Source organism: Mesoplodon bidens (assembly GCF_964165515.1).
Source record: "Mesoplodon bidens genome assembly, chromosome: 20".
Classification (NCBI taxonomy): Eukaryota; Metazoa; Chordata; class Mammalia; order Artiodactyla; family Ziphiidae; genus Mesoplodon; species Mesoplodon bidens.
In genome coordinates, this window is record NC_138181.1 from 31,960,041 (window position 1) to 31,987,942 (window position 27,902).

Consider the following 27,902-nt stretch of genomic DNA (forward strand, 5'->3'; position numbering starts at 1 on the left):
TGTAATAGCTGAACATATGCCATCTATTCCACTTATATGTGCACATCTTACCTGAGTGGTGCCCACGTTACTAATGGTATAAAATCCTTATAGCACAGAACATGTCATAAATCTTTTCACCCTTCCCACTGTCTTAAATATCATAGTGCTTAATAAATACTTTATTTCTAGGAAATGGAAAAAATTATACCTTAAAAGGTAGCTGTTTAAAGTTTTTTAAAAATTATCATGACACAATTTTGGTATTTACTTAGATTTGTTTTAAGTAAATTTTGATTTACTTAGGTCATAATTTGAACAACAAAGGGTAAGGAAACCTTTCACCTTAAGCTTATTAAGTTTAAATATTATATTTTAATTTTGAATATTTTCATTGACCATATTATTTTGATGAAAATTATAAATCTAAAATTTATGGTCTGGAACTCTATCTGAAATTCTATGTAGTTATTTTTAAGAAATGCCAGCTTTGATGTATTTAAATTAAAATTAACTCAAATTTCAGAATGGTTTCTAACGAGACAAAGGTAAGCAAAAAGGACATCTTCCAAATTATTGATTGCAAGCACACTGATTCCATTCCACATGTGATCATTTTCCAACCCCTTCAATTTTGTGTAAACTGAGAAGCAAAGTCTAATCCTACTTGACGTACATTATGTAAAGCAAAAATTGACTATTTTTCTCATAATCAAGTCTATGAAATTGTGTTTGGTATTGTGTCTAACACAATCTACATGCATTTTCTCAGCTAATCTTCTCGGTTCTCCAGTCAGATAAGATTATTGCAGAAAAAGGAAAGTATGACTCAAAGAACTTAAATAATTTGCCTAAGTTCACATAATTAATAAATGGTGGAACCAAATTCAAATCCTAATATGAATGTATCACAACCAATATACTATCTACAACTGCAGCTCATTGGGGTAGAAAGCTTTTGAAGTACTTTCCAAGTTTATAATCTTTTGACTCTATTCAATCATGTTCAAGAAAATACATTATTGATATTGTCTTTTGGAAAATACCCAATGGGAGAAAAAAAGGATTTATTTACTATGATTTAGCAAGAAAATCAACAGCATGATACTCAGAAAAGAGAGTTAACTTGCTCATGATAAAATATACAGATCCTGTGAAATTTGTAGGATTGTATTTTAAAAAAGTCTTTCTTTAGAACCATTAATATAGCTACTTATAAAAGAGCTATGTTTAGATAAAGAATTATCCTGCAGTTTCTACATGTTCTCCTACATATCAGGAAAGTAAACTTGTATGCATGCTCTAATAACATATAATTATTCAGCCATATATTCAGATAGTTATATCTACACAATTATAAAGCAAACTTAATTTGGCTGAAGTTCTAAATGAACTCAGCCATGCTTTGTGATGGGTTTTAGGTTATGGCAAATGGTCATTTTGTTCATGACACAGCATATACGACATTGAATCTCTTCCTAAGAAGAAATACGCTCCAATTTGATCAACTTTAACTTTATCTAACTTGAGCATTACTGCACTGCAGTGAGATTGATAAAGCAGAAATAATTACTCAATATATTCTGCATGCTGATGAGCTGACAGAGCTTTTGGAGAAACAGACTTTAGAATCAGTTCCCTTTATAGAATGTTTAGGGTAATTTTCACTTTGGGCAAACAGCTCTACAGACACAATCTCATATTGTTCACTGGGAGCCTTTGGGACATATCTAAGAGATATTTTGCACATCCTGCCAATCAAAAAACAAGTACAATTTGTTACTTTATTCACTTGACAGATTTTTATGATCAACTATGTGCCAGGCCCCATGCTGTGCATGGTGTGAAGGATGGTGGTTAAACCAACCTTGTCCTTTCCCTCTTGAACCTTATAGTCAACCAGGGAGGGAGTCATGAGACAAATAAGCTCCCAAATATAAATTATATTGTAAAAACTGTAACTAGTGTCACGAAGGTTCAGAACAAGGTGCTGAAACAAAGGGGAAAATAAGGATCGCTATTTAAATTAAGGCAGAAGGGCCCAGGAAAGGTCTCCTTATTGAAGCACCAGCCCCCAGGCCAGTGGTCCTGACTAGCACCATTCTTCAGAGGATGAAGCCAGGTGAGGCAAAAAAGTGCAGGTGAAATGCTGGGGAGTGGGGAAGGCTGGCGTAGCGAGCGGTTGGTTGGAAGGACAGTTGGGAGGGAGTCAGAGGACACGTTCTTAGTGGTGAAGTGTTGGGACTCCACGCTGGGTCCTCCAGGATGTCCTGCAAAGGATGAGCTGGGCACTGACACAAGCCCATTGTGTTTTGGTCAGATCATCCTGACTACTGTCCCCAGGATGAGTTGAGAGGTGGTCAGGGAAAGCCTCTTGGGTGCTCCATGAGGAGGACATAAAGAGGTGGATGGGCTTGGCACACACTCAGTGGCTAGATTCAAAAGGACGTGGTGGTTGTAGGTAGGACTTCAGGTGGAAGCAAGAGAGGGAAGTGAATTAAGCAGCTGGCTGGACTGAGGGCCCATTTTCTGAGACAGGATAAACCCCAGGAGAGCAGATTGGAGGGGAAAAAAGGAGTTGTCTTTTTGCGATCAGAAGGCACAGTAAGTATTTTAGTTAGACCGTTGGTCCCGTGAGTCTGGGACACAGAGGAAAGGATGGTGGGGTGGGGTGGTAAGGGTAGAGCAAGAAGAATATTTTGTATTTACTGCAGCCTTCCGTAACGCACTCTCTGAATCTCCCGATGTTCAGCTCCAATACGAGACTACACGGCTGAGGCCGTGAACTGAACAAAGTGTTGTATAATCTATTAACTATGTTTAAGGAATAAAACATTCTTAACATCTACTCAAACTTTCTTGTGAAAAGACTTGTCATTGTTTAATACTAATCCATAATTGATTAAAATATGTACCATGGAGCTAATTTGTTGGAAGATTAAAATATATCAGCACATTATAGAGTTAGGCTCACTGAAAGAAAACAGAATTTGTGTCCTTAGACATTTGGGAAATTTATTTCTCCCCAGAAATGTCTTCACGAGTTCACATGTTAAGGTTCTACTTTAAAAGTTTTATTTAGAGTAAACAATTCAAATAATATCACCTATTTGTTTCCTTTCCTATTAATTACTTAGTTTGAATTATAAAATTATTACATAATTTGGGGAAGGCAAAACAATTCTATTCCCATTTTACATATAGTGGCGCTAAACTCTAAGTTAAGCAACATGAAGGGCCCCTGGGAGCGAGTGGAACGTGAAGCTGAAAAGGCAGATAAATGCCTCTCATCTCTTTTTGAAAAAGAGCCCATGAGTCTTCAACACAACCAGTTGGCTTGCTAATATAACTTTTAATTGGAATTTTTAAATTGACTCCTTTTGTTAAATTTGGAAAAGACAGGACTGGGTTTCAGGTCACTTGGCATGTTGGTCCATGTCCTTTCCAATCTGACATCCACAAAAATAAACACAAAGGAGGGGAAGAGAGGAAGATAAGGAAATATTTGATGGTTTATGATTTAATTATTAGTGATTCTTTTTTCTAAAATAAGAGTTTCCTGATAATAACTTAATTCTAACATAAATAGTGAAAAATATTCTTGAGATATACAGACAAAATACTTTTGTTTTTCCCCCTTTTGAGCAGGACCATAGTTACATAGTTGATATTTGATAGAGCAAATTGATCATTTAAAGTCATTATCTTCCTGACGGTCATAGGTATTCAGCATAACTGGCCAAGTCACACTTTTCTTAAGCATAAAAAAGATTCTGTAAGAGATTAAACCTGAGGTAGCATCTGTGTTATAGTGAAAGGCTCCCTGCAGATGCAAACCTGGAGTCGTCTGTGTGAACACTGACACCAGTGGTTCTCGTGGCCACGAATTCCTGCTCTGAAGTCCATTAAATTCCGCAAATATTTTAACAGTTATCATCTTGGCTTAAGCATTTTCACGTGTAAGATGGAGAAGCTGAACTACGTCAGCTCTACAGCCTTATCTCTAAATGTTCATGATCCTACCCAAAGTCTTCCTCAGCACACACAAGACAGACATGTCTGTCCTATCATCCATTCCCTTCCCTCCACATTGCTGTACAGCGTGATTTCTAAACCATCACAAAATGAGTATGGCAAGTGAAAGTACAGAGGAAGATCTAGCTCCCTCTTACAAATTTTCTAAACTTGTGTGGTATTATCTAAGCGTGGTATAGCAGCAAGCATGTTCTCTGACTCCCAGCAGGCCATTATTTTACTTTTAAAAGTCAACATAAAATTATTTTGTTTAACAAACATTTTAAAACATAGATAAATGTTTGCATGGCTGTTAATGGTGTCTAACCTTGTACTGGGGTCCAGTTCTGAGCCATCTGAGATCCCATGAGTAAAACTGAGTTATTATTAGGCCGCCATCTTTAAACAGCAGACATTCCATTAATCACTCAAGCAGACCCAAGGTGACATTTTCATGATCGCCCTAATGAGGACCTCGGTAAAAGTGGCATTTGAATATAATACGGCTCAAGAGTGTGTCTTGTAATAAGCACCTCCCAGGGGACAAAAGCCAGGAACACTGTTGGATTTAATCAATGAGCCTTGCATATCTTTGTTAATGGGTCAGAAGAGACCACGCCCTCAGCTAATGAGTTATACTTGCTTCAGGCATGAATAGTGCTAGATGGTTTACAAGCATTTTGAGTTTGATTAGCAAAGAGTTATCTAATCCCATCCACTTGTTCTGTAGAAACTACCAGTTTCTTTTTAGTAATAATATAGGTGATATACAAAATGAATAAATAAGTTCACATTTAAAACAATATTTAACAGGGGATAAAATTAGGCTCAAAAATGTCTGCATCGCAAAGAACAAGTCATCTCTGCCATTATCTTCTAAATAAAACTTCATCGCCATTTTCAGCCTGTTGGAATCATGTAACATAATGTGATCATCACAAGGAGAGCATGGAAGCCCCCATGAACGTTTATTTCAGGGAACAAGTCCAGGGAGCCCTTCGAGGCCATTGCTGAGCACTGTTAGGTTTCCAGGCATGTTTCCAGGACACAAAGCAAATCTAAACGTCCTGCGTAGCCTGGTCCACGTCTTTGCTTCATGTCCATTACCCAAAGGTGAGCACTGGTGTGGAAACATTACCACTGTGCACACGTGGCTGTGGAATGAAAGCTTGTGCCATGATTTCAAATCAATCTCAACTTAAAACGCTGTAGGAAACAAGGCTGAGAGTTGAAAGAACATGGATTCAGACCTAGGAGAGTCTGAGTTTGTTATTTGTCTGTTTACGACTTGGAAATTTACCTAACTTATCTGAGCTTTGATTCCTCATCTGTAAAAGGAGAAACATCAAAGTTCCTTACAGGCTAATGTGGCAGAATGTACAGTATAAGCCACACAGCAAAACATCGGGCACGTTATCAGGACTCGAGCTCTCTTTCACTATGAAAAAAAATAACTTTCCTTCAGATTTAAAAAAAAGGAAGCATTCTTCAACTCTCTAGATTAGGGTCAACTAAAAACTAAACAGTATGAAGGAATGTTTTCCCTTCCATCACAAATACAGAGGAAACATCGGATAGTGAATCCCTCAGACCCCTCATGCCACCATCAAGACAAATTAGGTGGTTCTGGGCCAAAAGTGGGGGGACTTGGAGCCCGATGCTGGCTGTGCCTGGTGCCCCAGAGCCTCCTCAAAGAGCCACACCAGGTTCCAGGCTCAGGAGAATCAGCACCGAGCACCGGAGTCAGAGAAGCATCCACACCAGGAGGAGGTGGGCTCAGATGAAGTCACTGAGAAATCGCTCACCTGCAAACAACATTATCACCTTTATCAGTAGAACACCTAGCATTCCTTGGTCAAATACACAATTCCTGCCATTGTGACAAGTTCTTTTACTTGTATGACCTCATTTAATCTCAAAAATACCCCAATAAGTAAATTAAATTATTTTTTATTACTACTAAGATGGTTAATATTACTTGTCAGCTTTACTGGGCAAAAGGGTGCCTAGGAGCTGGTAAAACGTTATTCCTGGGATGAGTCTGTGAGGATGTACGCAGACTAGCTTAGCATTCACTTCTCAGAGGAGTGAAGAGGAGCACCCGCCCCGACTCGGGTGGGCGGCACCCAATCCTGAGGCCTCAGTACAACCAGAAGGCAGGGGAAGGCGGAATGCCCTCCCTCTGCTTGAGCTGGGACGCCCAGCTTGTCCCACTCTTACATCGGGGCTCCTGGCACTTTCCCCGCTGCCCCTCCCACTGGATTCCCTGGTACTTGGACTGAATCACACCACTGGCTGCCTGGGCCTCCAGCCTGCAGATCACAGGTCACTGGGCTTCTCTGCTCCGTCACCATGGGGACCAGCTCCTACAGTAAGCCTCCCCTTGTGCACATCTGCGCACACCCTACTGGTGCTGCTTCTCTAGAGAACCCTGACTGATGTAACAACTAAGGAAAATGAGCATTAGAAATGTCATGCAAAGTGCCCAAATTCTTATAACTAGTAAACAGCTGTGTCAGAGGGCATCTCTCAGGGTATCTGATGCCAAAGCAGGTTATCTCAGCTACTGTCCTGTAGTGTTGCCAAGGTGCCATCTGCTATATTTCAGTATATTCATATCTTTTTTATTTTCAATGTCCAACCACCGGCAATAAATAAATAGATGGATAAATAAATAGGTCAGAATACATTTTCAAAGTATAAATCTGAAAATATAAAGGCCACGTTGAATTTGAGCATTAATGATATTTCTGGATGCTTTTTTTTGTTTGTGTTTTATTTCCCTTGTCTTCTCTGATTTCCCAAACTCTAAGCAACATCTCACGTGATGCTCAGCCAGCATCCAACACACCATTAATACTGGGCTGAAGGCTGAGTTAGAAAATCATAATAAGAGAGGTGGTAAAGGGCTGGAATCACCTCTAGGTCCATGGGACTTAACAGGTCACACTGTTTTTATTTGTTTTATGGGGACAGGTGTGAAGTCAGACACTTTAGAAAGAGCATTTACTAGCATAAGAAATATCCACCCATTGGTCTTGAGGGATAAAGGTGAGCACTTCTGAAAATGAGGGCAGACAGAGGGAAGTAATGGTTTGTATGTACAGACATTAACTCAAACAGATGGGCAACTTAAAAACACAGGCAGTTCTGAAATGGAAAATGAAGAAAAACAGGATTTGGCTGAGAAGCATCTTTAGCTGCTCTAAACCTCTTGAAAATATTTAGTACATCGTAGCCCAGGAAGGAAAAAAAACCAAAAAACACTTAATCATTTGAAGCAAACAGAAGAGCTCTGGAAAGGAAGGGACCCAGTACGTGGGCAGACAAATGACTAAAGACAAAGAGAGGCTCTGACTTGGCAAATGCTGCCGCTTGAACGTTTCCTTAGGGGCAAATCCATTGCTTCCGCAAGGCTGTAGGAAGCAGCTGACGCCCACTCCTCTGCTTTGGAGAGTCACAGGAAGGCACAGGTGTGAACATTTAAAAAGAAAAGGGCCACTTCTTAGGAACAAAGAAATAAAACAAAGTTCCATTCAGTAAAAAGCAAGACCCTGGGGACAGAAGCTGAAGGAAAGCAGTGACACTTCTGTGTGTTACATGCCAGCTCTGACCCAGTTACCTCTGGTCACTGCCCCACAGAGATCACCCTCCTGTGGGGACCCTAATGCACCTTCAGTCTGGTGTCATGAGAACTCGCCAGAGGATCAGAACACTTTGTTTTATGGCGGGTTTTCATAGGATCTGGAATCCTGGGGCATATTTCATCTAACTTGGTAGGTGGGATGACAGGACAGGATGCTGCTCTGGAAACTCATCAAGTCACTGCACACGCTGCTCTGATCAGGGACAGTTCCCTTAACCTGTTTCAGCCTTAGCTTCGCCGCCTGCAAAATAAGGACAATAAAAACCCTTGGAAACGGTTGACAGTGCTCAGTTCCAGTTAGTGGGACAGTGAGCACAGCATCAATCCACTGTCCTCCGACTTTCATGAGTGAAACAATGGAGCCACAGAGAAGAGCAAGGTGCCTGGTAGAGTGTGGACCATTAAATATGTTTTTAACAAAATGAACTTTGTGGGTCTAATAAATTCTCAAAACTGCTGACCTGAAATTTTGGCTGCATTTTACTTAAAAAAAAAAAAAAGAACGCAGAAAATAAACAAGCAATAAACATGTGATGCAACTATGAAAGGCTGTTAAGAATGATGATGGAACTAAGGAAACTAGGCAATTTCACTGTAATAAATAACGTAAATATTTTGTGACTTCCGTTTTCCCCTATATATGTCCAGAAAGAAAATCTCATGACCTTCTGTCACTAATTTCTCCATTTTTTCACAATTTGCAAAATTTCTTGCCCCGAGATCCAAACACTGCTGCTGGAGTTGATTCGGTTACTGGGAGAACTTGCAGTCAGGAGCCAAGGTTGTCACAAGCCAAGTCACACCCTATGACTCTCCAGCACTGATCAACCCCTCCTTTGAACTGCTGACTTCTCCTGGACTTCTCAGCTACCTCTACTTGAGGACTTTTAGAAAGCCCGCTGCACAGCCGCTGGGCCTGCCTGTTCTCTTCACACCGGTGCCACATTCTCTATGCCAGGGGCTGACATTTCAAACTGTCAATTTCACAGGCAGAGCTTGCTGCCGTGGCTCTTTAATGAAAGACCATAACCTGCTCTGTAACGTTGGTCAGTATCTTACACCGCACACAGGGCATTCTACCATCTTCACTCCTCTTTGCCTTTCACTGATTAGGAGCCCTCATCTCAAAGCTCTGCACGCTGCTGTGGAACGTTCCGTGTGGACGCGTCCCTCTGCTCCGCCAATGCACTTCCCCTTCCCTCTGAGGCTCCAGAAGAGCAGGGAAACACGGGGTCCTCCTGCTGGCATTCGGAAATGTTTTAAGTTCTCCGCGCGGGGCTCATCGCTCTATGTTAGGCACACAAAGCTACGTCACAGGGAGTTCCTTTATTGCCTTGTACACGATAGAGCTCTGTTAGCTACTATTCTCCATAGGACTCTGGATTCTCTTAGAAAAAATGAGGACTTTGCATACTTTGCACAGCTCCTTGCCCAGGAAGGTCAAGGGCTTCATATCACTACGGCTATTACACAAAATTACCATTGTGTACATTTCCACCCACTACTGCTTTTATTATTCACCACGTTCCAGACACAGACAGGAAACATGGAGTTTTGTGATGTACGGTGTGTGCCAAGCATGGACAGAGAAAATGCATTATTTAATTTTGTGAATAAACATGCTGGATTTTAGCACATGATAGAGGGAATTATATGTCTTCTGTAAAATGTCTGAGATATAATTTGCAAACTACAGAAGATAACTGACATCGGCTGAATTATGCTTGTGTTATGGTCGAATCCAGGCACATTATCTGGGTCAGAGGTCAGCAGACCGCGGTCCCTCAGGGCAGAACCAGTCTGTGGCCGGTTCCTGTACGGCACACAGCTAAAAATGGCCTATGTATTTTAAAAGGATTGTGAAACATTTTTAAATAAAGAACATGTGACAGAGATCTTCTATGATCACAGGACTAAAATATTTGTTACCTGGCCCTTTATAGAAGAAGTTTCCTGATGTCTCATTTTGAGTATTGTGAGAAATCAGAGAAACCTATTCCCAGCTCAGTTACTTAAATATTATTGATGTTAACTAGACATTTGTAAAATCTCTGCTTGAAAGCACGTCAACAAGTACTTCCTGAAGACACTCACTGATGAAATTATGTTTCTATCCTGTAAGGTTCCTTTTTTAGGGGTGCCTGTTAGTACCCGGCTCCAACGTAAAGATTTCATGTCAACTGTTTCATTTAATCCTTCAAACATGCCAGGTGGGGGAGTATTCTTATCCCTGCTCACAGAAGAAGCTAAACCCCAGTGAATTGTGTTGCCTGTCCAGGGTCACGGCGCCAGTAAATACTGGGAATGGGAGGGATCCTTGCCTAAATTGAGAGATTCTGACTGTGAAATGCCCAAGATCTAATCACTCAACTCAAATCCCATAAGAAGATCATGAGCAAATGGAATAAACCTCAGTTTACAATATACTTAGTGGGATTTGGCAAATTTTTGGCTTTATGAACTATGTGGATTCATAACCTAATATATTAGAATACAGTTGACATAATGACTATAACCTGTATTCTCACATGTATATATATATATATTCATATACATACATATTTTCATATATATCATAACATGTGATTTGTTTTGTTTTTAAAATAATTTTAAAAGCATTATTTTTAAATTTCTAAAAACACTACACTATTATCATGTCACACAGAAGCTTGAACATTTCATAGAAGCAAATAAATATGTATAAAAAAATCAAGACAAAAGTCATAACTTCCTATGCATTTTATGCCCATAGGTAAAAGTTTTTGAGATTTACAAAATAACTCAAGTTTTATGCCAGAACACCAAACATATCCTCTGAACTTTTGATAATGTTGCTATTTTTTTAGGTTACAAAAAGAACAATTTTCTTCTGAAAGATGCCCTTTCAGTGGATAGAAATAATGTTCACAGAGGGAATACTCATGGTATAGTAGAAATAATGTAGATTTTGGAATCTGAAGGACATGGGTTCAAATCCCACCCCTGGTGTTTAGTCGTGTGTTTCTTGGGTAACGTCGCCTCTGAGCACCAGTGTCCACAGGATGAAAGAGATGAGAAGACGCATCCCCAGCTCAGTCCCAGGCTCACGGCAGACCTACATGAACCTCCCCGCCCAGCCACCCATCTCCTGCCCTATCCAAACCCTTTACACTAGCAAATATTAGCACATATCAGCAGAGTGCAGGCGTCTATATCTTTCCATCTTAAAGTTCAGATTTTACGAACAGAGGCTTAACCATGTCATTTGTGAGAATGATCGTTTTCCCTATGCTTCATTGCCTGCAAAATGCAAGCAAAGCATAAACAACACACAACATCAAGTCCAAGCCAGAGCTCCGACTCACCAAGTGCTCTGAAAATCACGGCTCTGAGATAAAGAGCTACATGGGAAATGCTCTCTCTGTGACACAGGAGACTTGAAAGCCAAGCCCTGTAAGGTACCACTTTAACTGGATCTTTGAGATAATACAGAAAATTTCAGTTCTAATTTTGGCTTCCCTCCAAGATGAATACGATTAGTGTATTGATAAGGGAAACAGCTGCTGGGCAGAGACTCTTGGTTGAAGGCAGGAAATGAAGCCTGAAGGGCAAAAGATATGCCTGGCTTTATCGAGATAAAAACCAGTACAGGTTTTCTGAGAGAAGTAATTTAAAAGGTCAAGGAAAGGGAGAAAAGCAAGCTGAAGTTCTCTGAAATGATACAACACATCTGGCCTGCTGTGTGTTCTTTCTCACAGATGATGGGCAGTGAAGGGTCCTATTTGCTGCTGAGTCCTGCCCGGGACTGTCTGAGTGCTTGAACCCTCTCAACAATTCTCAGAGCTTGGCATCAAAGATCCTGTTTTACATGGCAGGAACCAGGTTTAGGGAGATTAGCACTCCCTGCCCATCACATGACTATTTTTCTCTCAAATTCTGTGCTTCTAAGATGTCACCAGCAGAAAGTCAATGAAAATGAGAAAACAAAGCAGATTAGGGCACAAGATAAGTCATCTTCAATGGAAAAAAAAAAATCAGAACTTCCCTGGTGGTGCAATGGTTAAGAATCTGCCTGCCAATGCAGGGGACACGGGTTCGATCCCTGGTCCGGGGAGATCCCACATGCCGCGGAGCAACTAAGCTCCTGCAGCACAACTACTGAGGCCTGTACTCTAGAGCCCGTGAGCCACAACTACTGAAGCCCGCGCTCCTAGAGCCCGTGCTCCGCAACAAGAGAAGCCACCACACACTGCAACGAAGACCCAATGAAGCCAAAAAGAAATAAATAAATTAAATAAGAAAAAGAAAAAAAAAATTCTCAAATACCTGTCATTAATTTACACGTCTTTTTTTTTCATTCAAACACTGCCCTGACATGTTCTGCTGGGGCCTAGGGCAGCACATTCGTGGTCACATGACCAGCACTGGGGGCCTCAAAGGGCCTGACCCCAGCCCTCAGCTTTCTACCTCACTCACTTACTAAAAGGCAAGTGTTGCATTTTTAGTAAACATTTCAAAGTATTATTTTGAACAATTAAAAAAAAAATCCTAGTGCAGTTAGAAAATGTGTAAGTTGTTTTTGTTCCTCTGTCAGCATAAAAGGAATGTTCAAATCACTGAGAAATACTATACCAACTCCAGAAGGATAACTGAAATATTAAATAATATATTGCAATATTAAATATATAAAATGTATAAGTGTATTAAATAAATATTAAATAGTAGGCTCCCAGTGCCACAAAGGGGTATTTGTCCATTTATTTATTTGTTTGTTTCCAGTTTTCAAGTCCCCTATCTTCAAATAAAATAATTAACATAACTATGGTGACCTTTGATTTTGGTAAGAGTCTCAAACTATTGCACCATGACTATTGCATCAGTAATTAGATGGGTTGCAGGATTTATAGTTGCTGTTGACCCAATGTGATCCTCTCTCAAAGGGTGTCAGATGTTCCGTGTTTTCTGGTGGAGCTGTTTAGTTTGAAATTTATTGCAGCAGATAATTTTTTAATCACAATTTTTTTCATTTGATTTGCTCCTTATGGAACCTACAAAGTCAAACGTCCTCTCATGAAAAACAAGTAAGGATGCACTCAGCATCCTGAACTAACTTAGACCACTGCCTCCTTACTGATACGTTTAGAAACTGTATCTGCTCTGGGCACAGGTAATGGAAGGCCGCACATCAACACTGATCTCATTAGCCTGCTTTTTCTCACTTGTCCTAATTTCACTGAGTGGTGCCACAATACTCCCAGCAATCAAAACCAGAAAACGATTTGTCATTCCGTATTTTTCTCTCTTCCTGACCCTTTACATTCCATCACAAGGGCCTGTTGATTCTGTTTTCTAAATATTTTCTACGCCTGTTTTTGTTCAAACCTATTTTCACTGTATTTATCAAGGCCTTCATCATGGTTCCAATGCATATTTCTAAAAGTTCTAAGCACCCCTGTAATTTAGACAGGATTCTGTCCAATCATCTACCACACTACTAAAAGATATTTCCAAAATGCAGATGTGACTATGTCTTTTTTGCCCTTTAATAGACTGAAGTCAACCACAGGAGAGAGAGTAAAAGCTACGTAAACTCAGTTGAGGTCTTCCACAATGGCCCTACCTGCTGCTCCAACCGCATTTCCATCGGTGCTAGCCCTTCAAGTCCTAACTCAGCTGTCCCGTGATGGGAAAAACATCCTGAAAAAATACCTTCTGCGGGCTTCCCTGGTGGCACCGTGGTTGAGAGTCCGCCTGCCGATGCAGGGGACACGGGTTCGTGCCCCGGTCCGGGAAGATCCCACATGCCGCGGAGCAGCTGGGCCCGTGAGCCATGGCCGCTGAGCCTGCACGTCCGGAGCCTGTGCTCCGCAACGGGAGAGGCCACAACAGTGAGAGGCCCGCGTACCACAAAAACAAACAAACAAACAAACAAACAAGAAAAAACCTTCTGCTCCATCTCTATTCAGTGTATATCTTCTCTTGCTTAATGTCATACTAAACTGTAGTTACTGATTCATGAGTCCATCTCTCCTAACGGACCACCAGAGCTTTAAGAGTTGGAAGTGTGTCTTGGTACCTGCAGTGCCTAATTCAGAGGTAAGTTTGAATTGAAATAAAAATCATGAAAACAGCTGTTATCATCTCTAATGCTTGCATTAAGTTTTAAACCTACAACTACAACTGTAATCTACAAACACAGACATATGATTAATGTCACTTTGCCTCTGTATGAACATGTACATATAAACAAAATGTCAAAAACTTATACAGAGTATATCCTCTCTATAAACATGGACCCTACATCTACTTTAATTTTTGGAACAGTGTGCTTGAGGTCTATAGGTTTCAGAGGTAAAGCCTGTACCTTTATCCTTATAAATGTGCTACAGGGAAATCCTCATTTTCCAATTTTATATCTAATGTGAATATAATATCTTGGGCAAGAAAATAAAATCATAAAAGAGTTTGAGCTGTCTTGAGAGGGAATAGTGTGATGGTATGCATTTAGATGATGCTTTTGCAAAGTCTTTTTCCCTTACAGAATTCCAAGAATTTTAAAGAAAGAGTTCACCCACTCTTTAATTTCGTACCCTAACATTATGAACTGCCGGCACTTCAGGACCACATAGATGGTGATCATCCATCTATATCTATTAACTCTCCTTGGACCCAAAAACTACTTTGAAAAATTATCTAAAAACTGAAAAAAAAAATTAATCTAAATAGAATTTAGATGGTTGGTACAAGGAGGGAATTAAAAATCCACAAAGGCTCATGCTGACTGTATTGAAGAAGGCCAATGTTTTTCTGTAAGTTAGGTCAGTATTTACATTATGGAAAACTTCTGTGTTCTGTAAGTCACAAAAGGAAAGCGAATGATTAATGCTAAACAAATCAAGTTTCCCTTTATTAAATACAATAACAATTACACATTTATATTATGAACTGTATTAAATTCAGTTCAATCAGCTCTAAGGCTCTTTAATTGTAAGTAAAACACTGTTAGGGTATAAATTGCCAATATATATGTTATATAAGCCTATTCTGTTTAAAATTTTATGATGTTTTCTCATTGGCCTTCACCTATTGGAGTAAACATTTTTACTATTTATTTTAAAAGATTTATCTTTAAAATGATGCAAATGCTTGTGTAGCTGTACCAAAAAATTTAAATGGTTTAAAAAAGCCTATTTTTCACCATGTTTTTTTATTTTTAAACATTACAGCCTCACATATGATGAAAATATTTTATACACTATTGTAATCAAAATGCTATTTTACACAAATTGGAAAGAACTAAGAGAAGACTAAAGAAACTCTTGCACAGTAATGAATTTAAACACCTAAAATATAGATTACTTAGAACTGGTGTCTGCAAAATCTTGTTCTAAGTAGAATTTCTTTTGGCCAGACACATTTTGATTCAAACGCTGAAGAGGCAGGCAGAAGGTCTGGACTCTAGACCAACATTTTTATGATTATTAATAAGTCACTTAACTTTTATGTGCCTCAGTTTAAAAAACATAAAAATAAGCAAATTAAACTAGATTATTTTTAAGGGCCCTCCAGGTTTTACAGGTCATAGTTTATGAAACAACAACAACAACAAAAAACCAAGATCATATTGACTCCCCAGTTATCAGAATGGTTAACAGAAAGTGCAGAAGACTGTGGATTTATAGTGGGAAAATGATGCTTCTAAAATATTTTATAGTTTGAGAACACAATCACATTGGGCATTTATATTCCAATTTCCCACCTAGAACGTGGTGTGTGATTCTAACATTCCACGTCCCTGATGGCATTGCTTTGGGGTTATGTGCAACACAGAGAAGAGATACACTGACCACGTTCAATCAAAGCCTTCAGCTGAAACTGCAAAGATTCCAGAAGGATCTGGTTTTTAGTACTCTATTTCTATTTCTGAGTCATTTAATTCAGCATCAAATAGTTCTGCTGAGTGAAAAAATAGGGAAAGGAGAGGGAAGTGGAAACTTATCAACAAGACACATCCCAGGCATTCTCTGATTCCTTTTCAACCATGCAGCGGAAGAGCAAGCCATCCCTCCATCGAGTCAACAATGTTCACAACTCCTCACGTGTCAGGGAGATAAACTAACATCTGCCTGGACGGTCATTTCTCATGTGTCTGTCTTGTCACATGACAGTCTCTTTCCAGGATCTTCTTGGGCTTCTACCCTGAGAGCAGATTCCATTTAGGGCCCTGTCTAGGGACTCAACCTCTAGAGGCCAAGATTTGGGAACTCTTGCCAATCCTGGGCTCAGCCATTTTCCTTGTTCAGTCCACAATGCCAAGGACATACAGCCCATGGGGCTGCTCTCTGAGCAATGGATTCTATGTCATACACAGAGAGAGTAACAGAACATTTAAAGAAAATGAGAAGCATTTCTTCTTTTGAGAGAAAAAGTACTCTTCTTAAAAAAAAAGTCAATCCTAATGAAACAAGCCTATTAGATCTTCATGTTTATCTTACATTAAAGAAGAATATCTGGAGGTACAACATAAATGATGCAGGCTGGGTGTCTGATTAACTTCTTGCGGTTAAAGACACATACAAAAATTGTGATAAATATCTATTATTGTCTCATAGAGCAATACCAGAAAATCTAATATCTAATGAAAAAAGAGAAACAAGGAAACCAATATGAGGTTTCATTCATAAATTTCAATTAGCTTTCAAAGACCAATATATTTCATTATGCATATAAATCTCGATAAGAGAAAACTGAAAATTTCATGACTTCAAAGGCTTCAATTAAAATTAAAATGCCTTATTTGAAAATTTGATTTTTTATGCATATGAAAGATAAAATGAAAAAAAAGCATGAAATATTGAAATCAACTTTAACAAGTCCTATATTTAAGTGACCTAATGAAAATGAAATATGCGGTGTGTGGCTCAAAGTATGAGTTTTTAATCTAAGAAAAGGGAAAATGAGCTTTAGTAATTGATTTTCTTCTAATTAATACAACTGTCGAGAAAAATTATTTTGAATCTGAGTTGGATAACACATTTTTAAGTTTCAAAATGAAATATAAGTATTAGAATAATTCTACCCAGCATCTAGTGAGTGTTCAACCATTCTACGAATTCAGGCTATAAAGCTAAATCAAGCTGAGTGCAAATGTCAGAAGTGTTTGCACGGTCAGCAGAAAGTTTAATTTGTACTTTTATGAACTCACATTCATTTTTTTCCTTACTTTTTTTTTTTTTTTCCAGTACGCGGGCCTCTCACTGTTGTGGCCTCTCCCATTGCGGAGCACAGGCTCTGGACGCGCAGGCCCAGCGGCCATGGCTCACGGGCCCAGCCGCTCCGCGGCATGTGGGATCCTCCCAGACCGGGGCACAAACCCGTGTCCCCTGCATCGGCAGGCGGACTCTCAACCACTGTGCCACCAGGGAAGCCCCTTTCCTTACCTTTTAAACATAATCACAGCTCTTGTACGTTTCAGAGTGTGATTAAAATAAGAAAAATAAATTGAACTCAAGTTTGGGGATGAAAACACAGATTTCTTACCCTGGCAGAGTGGAGCGAGGGAATCCCACTGATACATGCCAACAGGATTTCGTCTACAGGTTGCATTGCTATGGCCAATCATCCGATATCCAGGCTTGCAAAAATAATGCACTTTACTTCCAACTTCTCCTGCAGTCCTATTTAAAACACCACCATTCTTCAGGGTGTGGGTCAAGCTGCAGTAAGGCGCTATGGGCACACAAACACACATACACAAAACCAATAAATAAATGTTGCATTTCCCTTGATAAGAGATATAAATGAAATATCTCTATTGTTACAATAGTGGGAAATCAGCATCAACACGGAAACTTGTACTCAAAGCATCCTCAGACACAAAAGTGCTGGTGAGGGTGTGGAGCAACAGGAACTCTCATCATTGCTGGTGGGGATGCAGGATGGCACAGCCACTTTGGAGGACAGTTTGGCAGCTTCTTGCAAAACTAAACACACTCTTATCATATGACCCAGCAATCACATTCCTTTGTGTTTACCCAAAGGAGATGAAAACTTATGTCCACACAGACACTTGCACACAGATGTTCATAGCAGCATTATTCAGAGTTGCCAAAACTCAGAAGCAACCAAGATGCCTGTCAGTAGGTGAATAAATAAACAAACTGTGCTCCATCCAATGTTTCTTTTTATTCAGCGCTAGAAAGAAATGATTTATCAACCCATGAAGAGACATGGAAGAGCCTTCAATGTATGTGACTGAGTGAAAGAAGCCAACCTGAAAAGGCTACAGACTGTTGATTCCAATTTTACGACATTCTGGGAAAGGTAAAACTCTGGAGACAGTGAAAAGATCAGTGGTTTCCAGAGGCTGGTGGGGGAAGGATGGTAGAGCACAGAGGATTTTTCAGCAATGAAACTACTCTGCATGAATCCACGATGGTGGATACATGTCATTTTACATTTGTCCAAACCCACAGAACATCCAACATCAAGAGTGAACCCTAACATGAACTACGGACTTTGGGTGATAACGATGTGTCAGTGTAGGTTCATTAACAAATGTGCCATCTGATGAGGATGCTGAAAATGGAGACGGCTGTGCATGTGGGAAGCCAAGGAGTAAAGCAAAAATCTCTGTAACTTCCTCTCAATTTGACTGTGATCTGACACTTCTAAAAAAAAAAGTCTAAATAATAAATTAATTAAAAATCTAGAGCCAAAGGTCAAGTTTCTTAAGTTTGAAGTTTAGATTACCTGCAACTGTTAATCAATGTGGTGATGGAATTCTAACTTTCTGACAAAAAAAAAAAAAAAAAGAAAAACATATCATTAAAATGGAGAAAATAGAAGAATATAACATTTTGCAATCAAGGTCGTTAATTTTTTTCCTTGTCATTGTTAAATGGTCTTGAGAATTCTTGAGAATTATACGATGACGTAGATGTTAAGCCTCTTTTTAACATATGGGATTTGAGTACAATCTTTGAAGAAAATGCACTATTTCAGGTCAATGAAAATCTTACAGTAGCTTTAATCATCGCATCTGTAGGGAGACTTTTTAAAAATCAGAGGCAGTCATTTGTGAAAATCACCATCTTACCTACGCAGAACGCAACATTTCAATGGCTAAAAAGCTCTGCATCTTATTTACACATTTAGAGAAAGAAACTCATTTTATTCTTACAATACCAGTTTCACCGCAGCATAAAATCATATGAACTCCCTTCGGATGAGTAAAACAATAAAATAAAGAAAGCTGTGAAGTCCTGGAGATCCAGGGTTCCTTTTGCAAGAAGAGGTTTTAAATGTACCACTTCCCTGTGGGCGTCCCATATAGAAAGCACACACACAGGTGTGAATGCTTAATGTTGAACCTTCCCTTAGAAATAAATTCAGAAGAAACCTTCTGAAGGCTTCACATCATTGCACTGCCCAGAAGCGATGTCTGTGTGTCTGGCCTTGGTTGTCAACCATGTTCCTGTGAGAAGCATCCTCAGAGAACAGTCTCAGCTGGATGAGGTACCGTTTCATTTTTTTAATGGGCTCGTTTTTATTAAGTTAAAATCCACTAACTCTTATACGAAACTCTTGTCCCATTGGCATACCATTTTCCACGTTCAACTGCTGGAGACTAAATGTTGTAAGTTTTGAATGAACCAAAATATTTAGTTTAGGGAAGGTATGAGTATAATCAGGCACCCCAGCTACCAACTACCCAGAATTATTGTGCCAGTAAATTAAAATAATAATAATGATGATGATGATGAAAAGTAGGAAGGCCAAGCCGACTGTAGACCCTGCTCCAAGTTCAGAGATAAGATAAAGTCTGAAATGCTCCTGAAAGGGCAGTGAGACCACATGGTTCTTAGGGTGTCACCTGTGAGTTTTGTCACAGTTCAGTCTGTTAAGAGAGATAATCTGCAGAATGACTGTCTAACTCTATAGGGTCCAATAATTATTTTCTTTCCTATTGACTGTGTTTCTTCTATCATCAGGCTGTCAAGATATCCCTTCCTTCCTAACTCACCTAGAACAAGATACAGAGGGGCCCAGAGTGGGGAGACATGGCACAGAAAAGCAAAGGGGAAGATTAGAACACGGGGTCCCACCTGTTCGACTCCTGGCTATGTTAAGAATTAAGAAGACCAGGGCCCAATCCTTACACTCTGCTCATGGTGCTTCGGAAAAGAAGGTGAAGGAGGGAGACAGTCAAGTAGGAATCATGATGGAAGACAGCGGGCAGAGTTGGCTATCCTGGGGTTTCTGGGTCTATGTCAGCCAGTCTGTAGTTCTGACTCTCCCATTACTGAAGCTTATTTCACTTATTCTCATTTATTTCATTTAAGGGCCATTTTTTGCTCAACACTCAGCAGTTTATTGAATTGACTTGAACCTCAATGGACAAGCACTTGCTTTTTGTTGTTGTTGTTTTGTTGGTTAATCATGTAGATCAATTATATTGCTCTTACGCCTGACGACCAATGCTTCACACATGTAAGGCAGACAAAGGTTTGTGATGCCACACATGCTTATATTAGGGGCCGCAGCTCCCTTGCCCACAATATTACAGTTCAGGGAGCTTCACTGAATCACTGCTCTGAAATTACTGGTGATGAACTGTTAGCAGAGGTCATTGATGCGTCAAATTTTAAGTGAAAATCTGTTCAAAGATCTATTTATCTGTATCTATATCTACAGAGAGATAGACAGATAGGGCCATTCACAGAACAACAGTTCATAGCCTTCTCTAAAATTCTCCTTTTTCCTACTTTCCCAACGCCGTTTAACAAAGAGAATCTTCTTGTTCCACAAGGAATGAAAATATCCCTTGAAAGACAGAATTCAAGGTATAATCACATCGCCAGGCTACTAAGTAATTTGCCACAGATAAAACAAGACAAATTATGTTCACCATTATTTCCCCTGCACTGTCCATTTTTGCTCATTGGAAATAAATTCAAACAATTCTACAGGTCTGAGTATTTCTTTTTCGGAACAAGGAACTTGATGAACGCAAATCCAGTCACTGCCCTAATGCTCTCAATACCCATTCAAATGAAGCAATTTCAACCGTGAGCCTTTTGTTGATAAGCTTTTTGAATGGCTACTTTGAGCAAAGGTGGGAAAACAAAAGTCTGAGCATATTTTATTAAACATTATAGAGGAAGCATGAGTGAATTTCATGCCTCCTGTCCTTACATCAAGAGCTATTCCAAAACCCTGATGCTTTTTACCATTTCATGACGTCTACCAATCAGAGAGAGCTAAAATATTCTTAAAACTACTAAGACCTTTCGCTGTCCCTCCCTCAGGATGCTCCCATCACTGAGGATGTACTACAGACACTGGAATAAGCAACCTCTGGGAGGTACACTGGTCAATGAAATGCACAGAGTGGGCATCTCCCTTGGGAAATATATCTCAATTGTTAGCACGGATATTGTTGAGTGAGACACTGAGAAAAGGTTAGATATTTTGCTTAGTATTTAAAATATCTGAGGAATTTAAATTGTCTGTCTACTGCTTTTGTAGGGCAGTATAAACATTAGGTGTCCGGGCTGGTCACATCGACAAACATACCCAGGATCTAATCTCTCATAAATGTATTAACTGGTTTAATTAATATAAAAAACTACTGACAGAAAGTGATTGAAATATATGGGGAAGGAACAAAATAATTTAAATGTTGATAAGGAAATATATACATAAACATATTTATTTTGTATATGTTTATATGTGTGTGTGTCTATATCTATATATCATGTCTGCATAAAGATAAAGAGACATACGAATATATAACCAATAAAAAGACATACAATTAATAGTAAGATGTTATTATTACTTATACAATTAAACGCAGGGACTTCCCTGGTGGTCCAATGGTTAAGAATTCACCTTCCAGTGCAGGAGACATGGGTTTGATCCCTGGTCGGGGAAGTAAAATCCAAGATTGCACATGCTGCGGGACAACTAAGCCCGTGCACCGCAACTAGAGAAGCCCGTGAGCCACAAGGAAGATCCCTGAGTGCCGCAACTAAGACCCAACACAGCCAAATAAACAAATAAATAAATAAATTTAAATTAAAAAAAATTAAATGCAATATGATTATCTCCTCCTGGTTGTCTCCTTAGCCTTTAAACATATTTTAAAACTAATTTATAGTATATTACTTTACTTTGGGGGGAATTGTCTTTGCTTTCTGTGTCATGCAATTCAATAGTTTATGATTTTAGCAACAAAAAATTTTAATAGTAATCAACAGATAGTTTATTTTCCCTAATGTAGTTTAGAGATATCACTCAGAGTAATTTCCCATCATATTATTTCTATTGAAGTTAATTATTCATCTTCAGAAATTAGGTTTATACTATAAATCTTTATCTATTGTAATTTTTAAATTTAATGTAGATCCTTTGTATTAAAAATACTTTTATATTAAATCTTAACCTCACTTACTAACCTGAGTAACGGATCTTGAATCCTTTTTTACTGGTTGCATGATCAGTGGACCAGCGGAGATATAACTGATTACTCTTGCTTGTAAAATTTGACTGTTCAGTATGGTTTCCACTCAAGACCACTAACAGAGGACTTTGACCAGAAGAGCCTAAATGAAACAGAAAAAACAAAAAAGTTATGATATGAATTAGCACCTACAAAATGCAGACTACTTTTAGCTTTTGATTAAATTAGAGTCTAGCTGTGTGATATACAGCTATTTAGTTCCAAAGGAGACAAAGAATTCCAAATAAATAAAGCAGCAGATACATTCCCTGTTAAAAAATAATAATAAAAGAAACAATAGCCAACCAAAATAACTTCAGACATATATGCTACTAATACATAATACTTAAATCGAATAAAAAGTTACCTAGAAAACAGCAGTAGTTTCAAAAATGAAAGCAGTTTTTACTATTATTAGTATTTACAACATTGAATGGATATAGGGAATGGAAATTTTCATGCAATGCTAATGAAAGTATAAGTTAGTACAATCACTTTGGAGAGCAGTTTGGTAAATAACCAACACAATTGAAGGTTTTAATTATATTTTTTATAAACGCCAACATATGTGCACAAGTGTTATTTATACAGCAAAATGTTTATTCCAGCATTTTTATGGCAAAATTTAGATCCTAAGTTGTGGTTTGGGGTTTTAAAAAGGTATTAAAAAATCTTTTCCAAGAAATTCTACACAGCATTTAAAATTAATGAACTAGATAAACATGTATCAGTGTAGGTAATTTTTTTTTTTTTTTTTTTTTTTGCGGTACACGGGCCTCTCACTGCTGTGGCCTCTCCCGTTGCGGAGCACAGGCTCAGCGGCCGTGGCTCACGGGCCTAGCCGCTCCGCGGCATGTGGGATCTTCCTGGACCGGGGCACGAACCCGTGTCCCCTGCATCGGCAGGCGGACTCTCAACCACTGTGCCACCAGGGAAGCCCAGTGTAGGTAATTTTTAAAATAGCATATTGACAAGTGAAATCTGTTTGCAGATAAATATAATATGATAGCAATTGTGTAAACATTCAAAAGTGTGCAATATACAAATTGTATGTGTGTGTGTGTGAGTGTGTATGTGTGTGTGAGTGTGTATGTGTAGTCTCTGTTACCAAGACGGAAACTAGCAAGTTCCTCACACGTGAAGACCACTATCTTTCTTCTGACACTTTTATCAATTGAGTTCTCTAATGATTAAAGTCCTATTTTGTTTTTAAATTGAGGAATAAGCAGTACTGGAGCCGTAGAGAGCAATAAACTCTTGGGTTATTAAAGCTTAAAATCAATATATTCAACTTTTTTCTTTTTTGGTCAACTCAAGAGCTATAAAAGAGCCACTGTCTTTCAAAAACCAAAACAAAACAGATGCAATGAACATGACATTTACTTCAACAAAAATGCCAACGCTTAAAAAATTATTCATATAAAATTCTGACCTTTCATTTTATAGAGAACTCTTTGACAGTGAAACACACCTAGTCATAGATCTCTAGTAATTTTGACAGCAACTGCTTTGATATTATCTCTATTATCTATTTTGCTTATGGTTTATAATGAATGGGCTTGATCTGTCTATATTTTGGGAAGATCACATTGTAAATGCTTCAGGCAAAAATTATTGATAATGATTTTGCTCCTGAAATAAGAAGACGCAGAAGCACTGCCAGCTAAATTTCAATTCAACCAAAAGGTGAAACAAAGGAACAGGCACACACTGAGAGTGATTATGTAAATACATAGAACTATATACTGCATGTATAGGAATATGTAAGCACATACACACACAAACACACACACACAGCCCCTGAGGTTAACTGCTTGTCTGTACTTTTTTATGACACCTAATTGGCCTTAAGATAGTTTCCCGGATCCCACAATGACAAAAGAAGCCCATTTTTGTACGTGGCTAATGCGTTACTTCTTCCCACCCTAAAGACTAAGAGGAGAGTCTTCAGTAGCATGTGTCCATTTTAACGCACCCTTAAAAACCCTCTGAAAATGAAAATATTACCCTTCAGTCCTCTGTTCCTATGTATATAAGTATGAGTTTAATTTCCAATTTAGCAGCTCATCTTTGGAAATACATAAATTGATTCATCAAGTGTCTATCCATAGAAGCAACTTGACTATTATGATTCATCAAGTCACTAAGAGGCATATAAACAGAGAATCAATTACAGTAATTTTTTTCACTGAATTTACTGTTATTTATCTGAACTCAATGACAAGTCCATCAGAACATGTAAAAACCCTGTTATTATGTACAGCCGTAATTGTATCATGGTCTGATATTCTGGGCTATGATAATGCTTCTGTACAAAGAAAAATTATTAACATCAGTTCCATTTCAAATTGACAATTCAACCACATACTATGTTTAAGCATAGCATTGTTATATTAAAAGTTCATTAGAATTGTACAAAAATGCAAGACAGGTTGAAAACAGTATTAGCATTTGTTCAGTAAACTATTTTACTAATCTAAAAAAAACTGTACATTAAAGACTCTTATAGCATTTATCACCCAGAAATCTCTGTGAGCCATTACTTTTATATATTTCTAGTAAAATAATCATTTAGACTGATTAAAGTACTTTTAGCCCTCTTAAATTTCCTAAAATATCTTCTAAATCAATATAATCTTAGAAGGGAAAGGAAAATCTTTTGGAATCATCTACTTCAAAGCCCCACATTAAAGAATTAAAGAATGATTAAAGTTAATTCAGTACATTTTCAGGGTGTGTCACCAGCATCCTGATGGTTTAAAAGTTGCAACATTAGGAACGGCATGGAAATGTTTTACCTACCGCTTGATCTCTGAGACCACACAAGCCCAAGAATAATTCATTTTCTGTTTGGGGGAGATGTAATTTACTTCAAGAAAACATTCAAGTTCTTGCATTACAGAAACATTATAGTGGCATCCTTATTACATTATGCATAGGTCACTGGTATGTGAACAAAGTTTAAAGAGACTTACCATCAAATACTTCCAGTGCATCAAACTGCTTTTCACTTTGGAAAATGTCCACGAAGATGGTGATGTTGTAGTTTGGTTCCACTCTGATGCTCCATGAGCACGTCTGGGAGTTAAAATAGTTGCCTGGATACCCTGGACTAAGGATGACCCCAGAAGATTCTGTCCGGACTTCACTGGCTGGGCATTGTGCTAAGAAACAACGCACGAGTAAAAGTTTTCCTTAACAAAATGAATCCAACTTCAATAGGATAGTTTCTAACCCTGGATACACAAGCTCATGAAAGAAAACAACAACAACAAAGCAATCCTACTGAGATGTGACCAAATTTAATACAGGACACAAACAGAACAGGAAAGCAACATTTTAACATCACCCTATAACTTAAAACATAATTATGTATAATATATATATGTTGATATACAGATGAGATAGAAGAGATTGGTAGATGACTGATAGATAGCCACAGATGGATAGATAAATCCTATTTAACTCTAAGGAGACCAAGAGTCAAAGAGATTAAGTCTGTCAACCTGATCCTAGGGCAGCCAAGCTGAGGTAGCTGCCAACTTGAGAAGAAGCACTGAACCTGGAAGTTTTCTTTACCTGGAGAAGGTGGAGAAGCCATGGTCTGGCTCCTGCTGACCTGCCCTTGGTGAGGGAAGGAGGGACCCGTGACATAGGGACAGTTCATACCATATGTGCCTTTCACTCCTCATCCATGGTCCATAGACCATCCATTCAATCTATGACTGAATTGCCCACACACCTCACATAACTCAGGGCAGGTGCCTTGTGGACTCAACCACAGGATCCCAAGTTTTCAACTAAACTGTAAGACCTCACCTTTTCAATGTAATATTACAAAAACATTGTGAAATTATACATAATGATAATAAAATTATATTTATTTCTGCCTTTGATTATACTGTTAATTATATTTAGAACAGTAAATTTTAAACATTTGATGTGATTGCTTGGGACTGTGGTGAGTCATATGGGACGCCTGGGTTTCTACTGTGTAAAGTGGGAGTGAGTTCTAATGGGTTAATTTACCGTGAATGAATCATTAAGATAATATGGACACCTTGACACAATTTTCCCTCTCACTTTTTTCATTATTCAACTACTCCAAGTTAATCACAATAAAACTACTCTGTGTAGGTATGAATGCAAAAGAAAATCACCGAAGTCTCTTAATCAGTCATTTCTCTCACTGCTAATTTAAGTATCCTCCAGAAACAGTTTGTGAATAGAATTAAGAAAAAATTATTTCTCTTATTGGTGCTGGTTCAACAATAAACAAAGACGTACCAAAACTATTTACAAAATGTTTAAAAAGTTAAATGATCTGCTTTTCCTCAATGGAAAAGAGCTTCTATCAATGGAAGTGTGCCTTATTTGTTGAGTTATCTCCTTTTAATTAATGAAATGTGTACTATTTATGAATATATTTCAAAACCCAAACAGATGAAAAAGCTTATATGTTTTGATTCAAGTAATGGTTAAAAAAAGTATTTTCCCCCTTTTTTTTCATTTAACTTAGTATTCCAATTGAGACGTATCTTTAAATTTAGAAACTGTTTAGGGATAAAATCACTGAAGATGAAACATTTCATAGAACCCTTTTAGTAAATGTGTATTTTAGGTAGATTTTAAAGTGTACTTACAGTGTTAATTAATGGCAAGTAATATAAAAAATAATTCAAGCCAAAACACATAGAGCAAACAACTTAGTTTAAAAAGTATCTTCTGTGTTGATGGTAAGATCACTCTGTAAAATATATTATGGCCTTTCAGAAATGAACGTGTTGATGTTAATAAAATAAAATAAGTTAGAGTTTTTTCTGTCTGCATGTGTGCAGGGCCTGGGGTTTTAGGATCTGCTGGGACTTGTTTTGAATTTACAATAAGAGCCAGAGGTTGGCTGTAACTAGACAGCAATAAAGATCCTCCTCAGGGTTATAATCAGATCAAAAGCATGCAAATGCTTTTCTTAAATCTAAAGCGCTATGTGGGCAGACAGTGTTACAACGTCTGACCACATGCCTGCCTGTTCCTGACGTGAAGATGCTACAGAGCACGTGTCATTGTGTGTTAACACACGGGAGAAGTAGTTAACCTGCATCTCTGTCCTGCGATTTCGTCACCACAACCATAGCTATTAGACAACACTGGGACAGCAGACCACCTGGAAACAGGAAACCATCCACCTGCTGAAATGCACCTGGAGAGCTTAGAGCACAACCCAGGGTGTGATTAGAGATCAGACGCAGGCTCTTAAACACAGCTGTTCTGACTCCCTGTTTCTGTTGTTTAGAGAAGATAAAATGAAAACATCAGTGAGATTATTTGCTTCATTTCTTTTTACAACCCTTCACAGTATTTCTTTCAGACACACGTACTGTTTTGAAGATGCACCGAGTCTGTCTCCAGGTGAGTGGAAGTGCCTCCACTCCTGTGTTTCTCACGCCCCCTCCCACGTGCCCACCCCTTCCCTTCCTCTGGAAACTGTTGCTAGGAGCAACCCCCACTGACAGCGGGAAGGTTTCAGAGACCACAGGCTCCCTTAAGCTGAGCCCTCCGTGCTAAAAACACCCTGTTTCCCACGGCGGCTATCAGAGACTTCCCACCCCCGGGAAGCATCTGCGTCAGGGTCCTGGCAAAGGCGCCTCTGAAGGAACGTGCTGCTGAGACATCGGCTTGAGCTTTGCGTCCCCTCCCTCTGCGCAGTTACTCCTTTAGCTTACTTTTTGAGAAAAATCCAGCGCGAGCCTTAAAACTCAAAGCACCTTGCAGGGCTTCAGC

At 38.7% G+C, this 27,902-nt stretch overlaps 1 protein-coding gene across 1 annotated transcript in view; it reads right to left on the reverse strand.

Annotated features, from left to right (window-relative positions):
- CSMD1 (CUB and Sushi multiple domains 1) overlaps positions 1-27,902 on the reverse strand; it is a gene marked incomplete at its 3' end in the record, with an annotated part of 1,732,394 nt that overhangs the window by 87,158 nt on the left and 1,617,334 nt on the right. The window contains exons 47-49 of the mRNA XM_081220901.1: positions 25,097-25,285; positions 22,078-22,224; positions 17,159-17,347 (exon numbers count right to left, since the gene is read on the reverse strand). Of these exons, the coding sequence (XP_081077027.1) occupies positions 17,159-17,347; positions 22,078-22,224; positions 25,097-25,285 (525 nt within the window). The remainder of the gene's footprint in view (positions 1-17,158; positions 17,348-22,077; positions 22,225-25,096; positions 25,286-27,902) is intronic.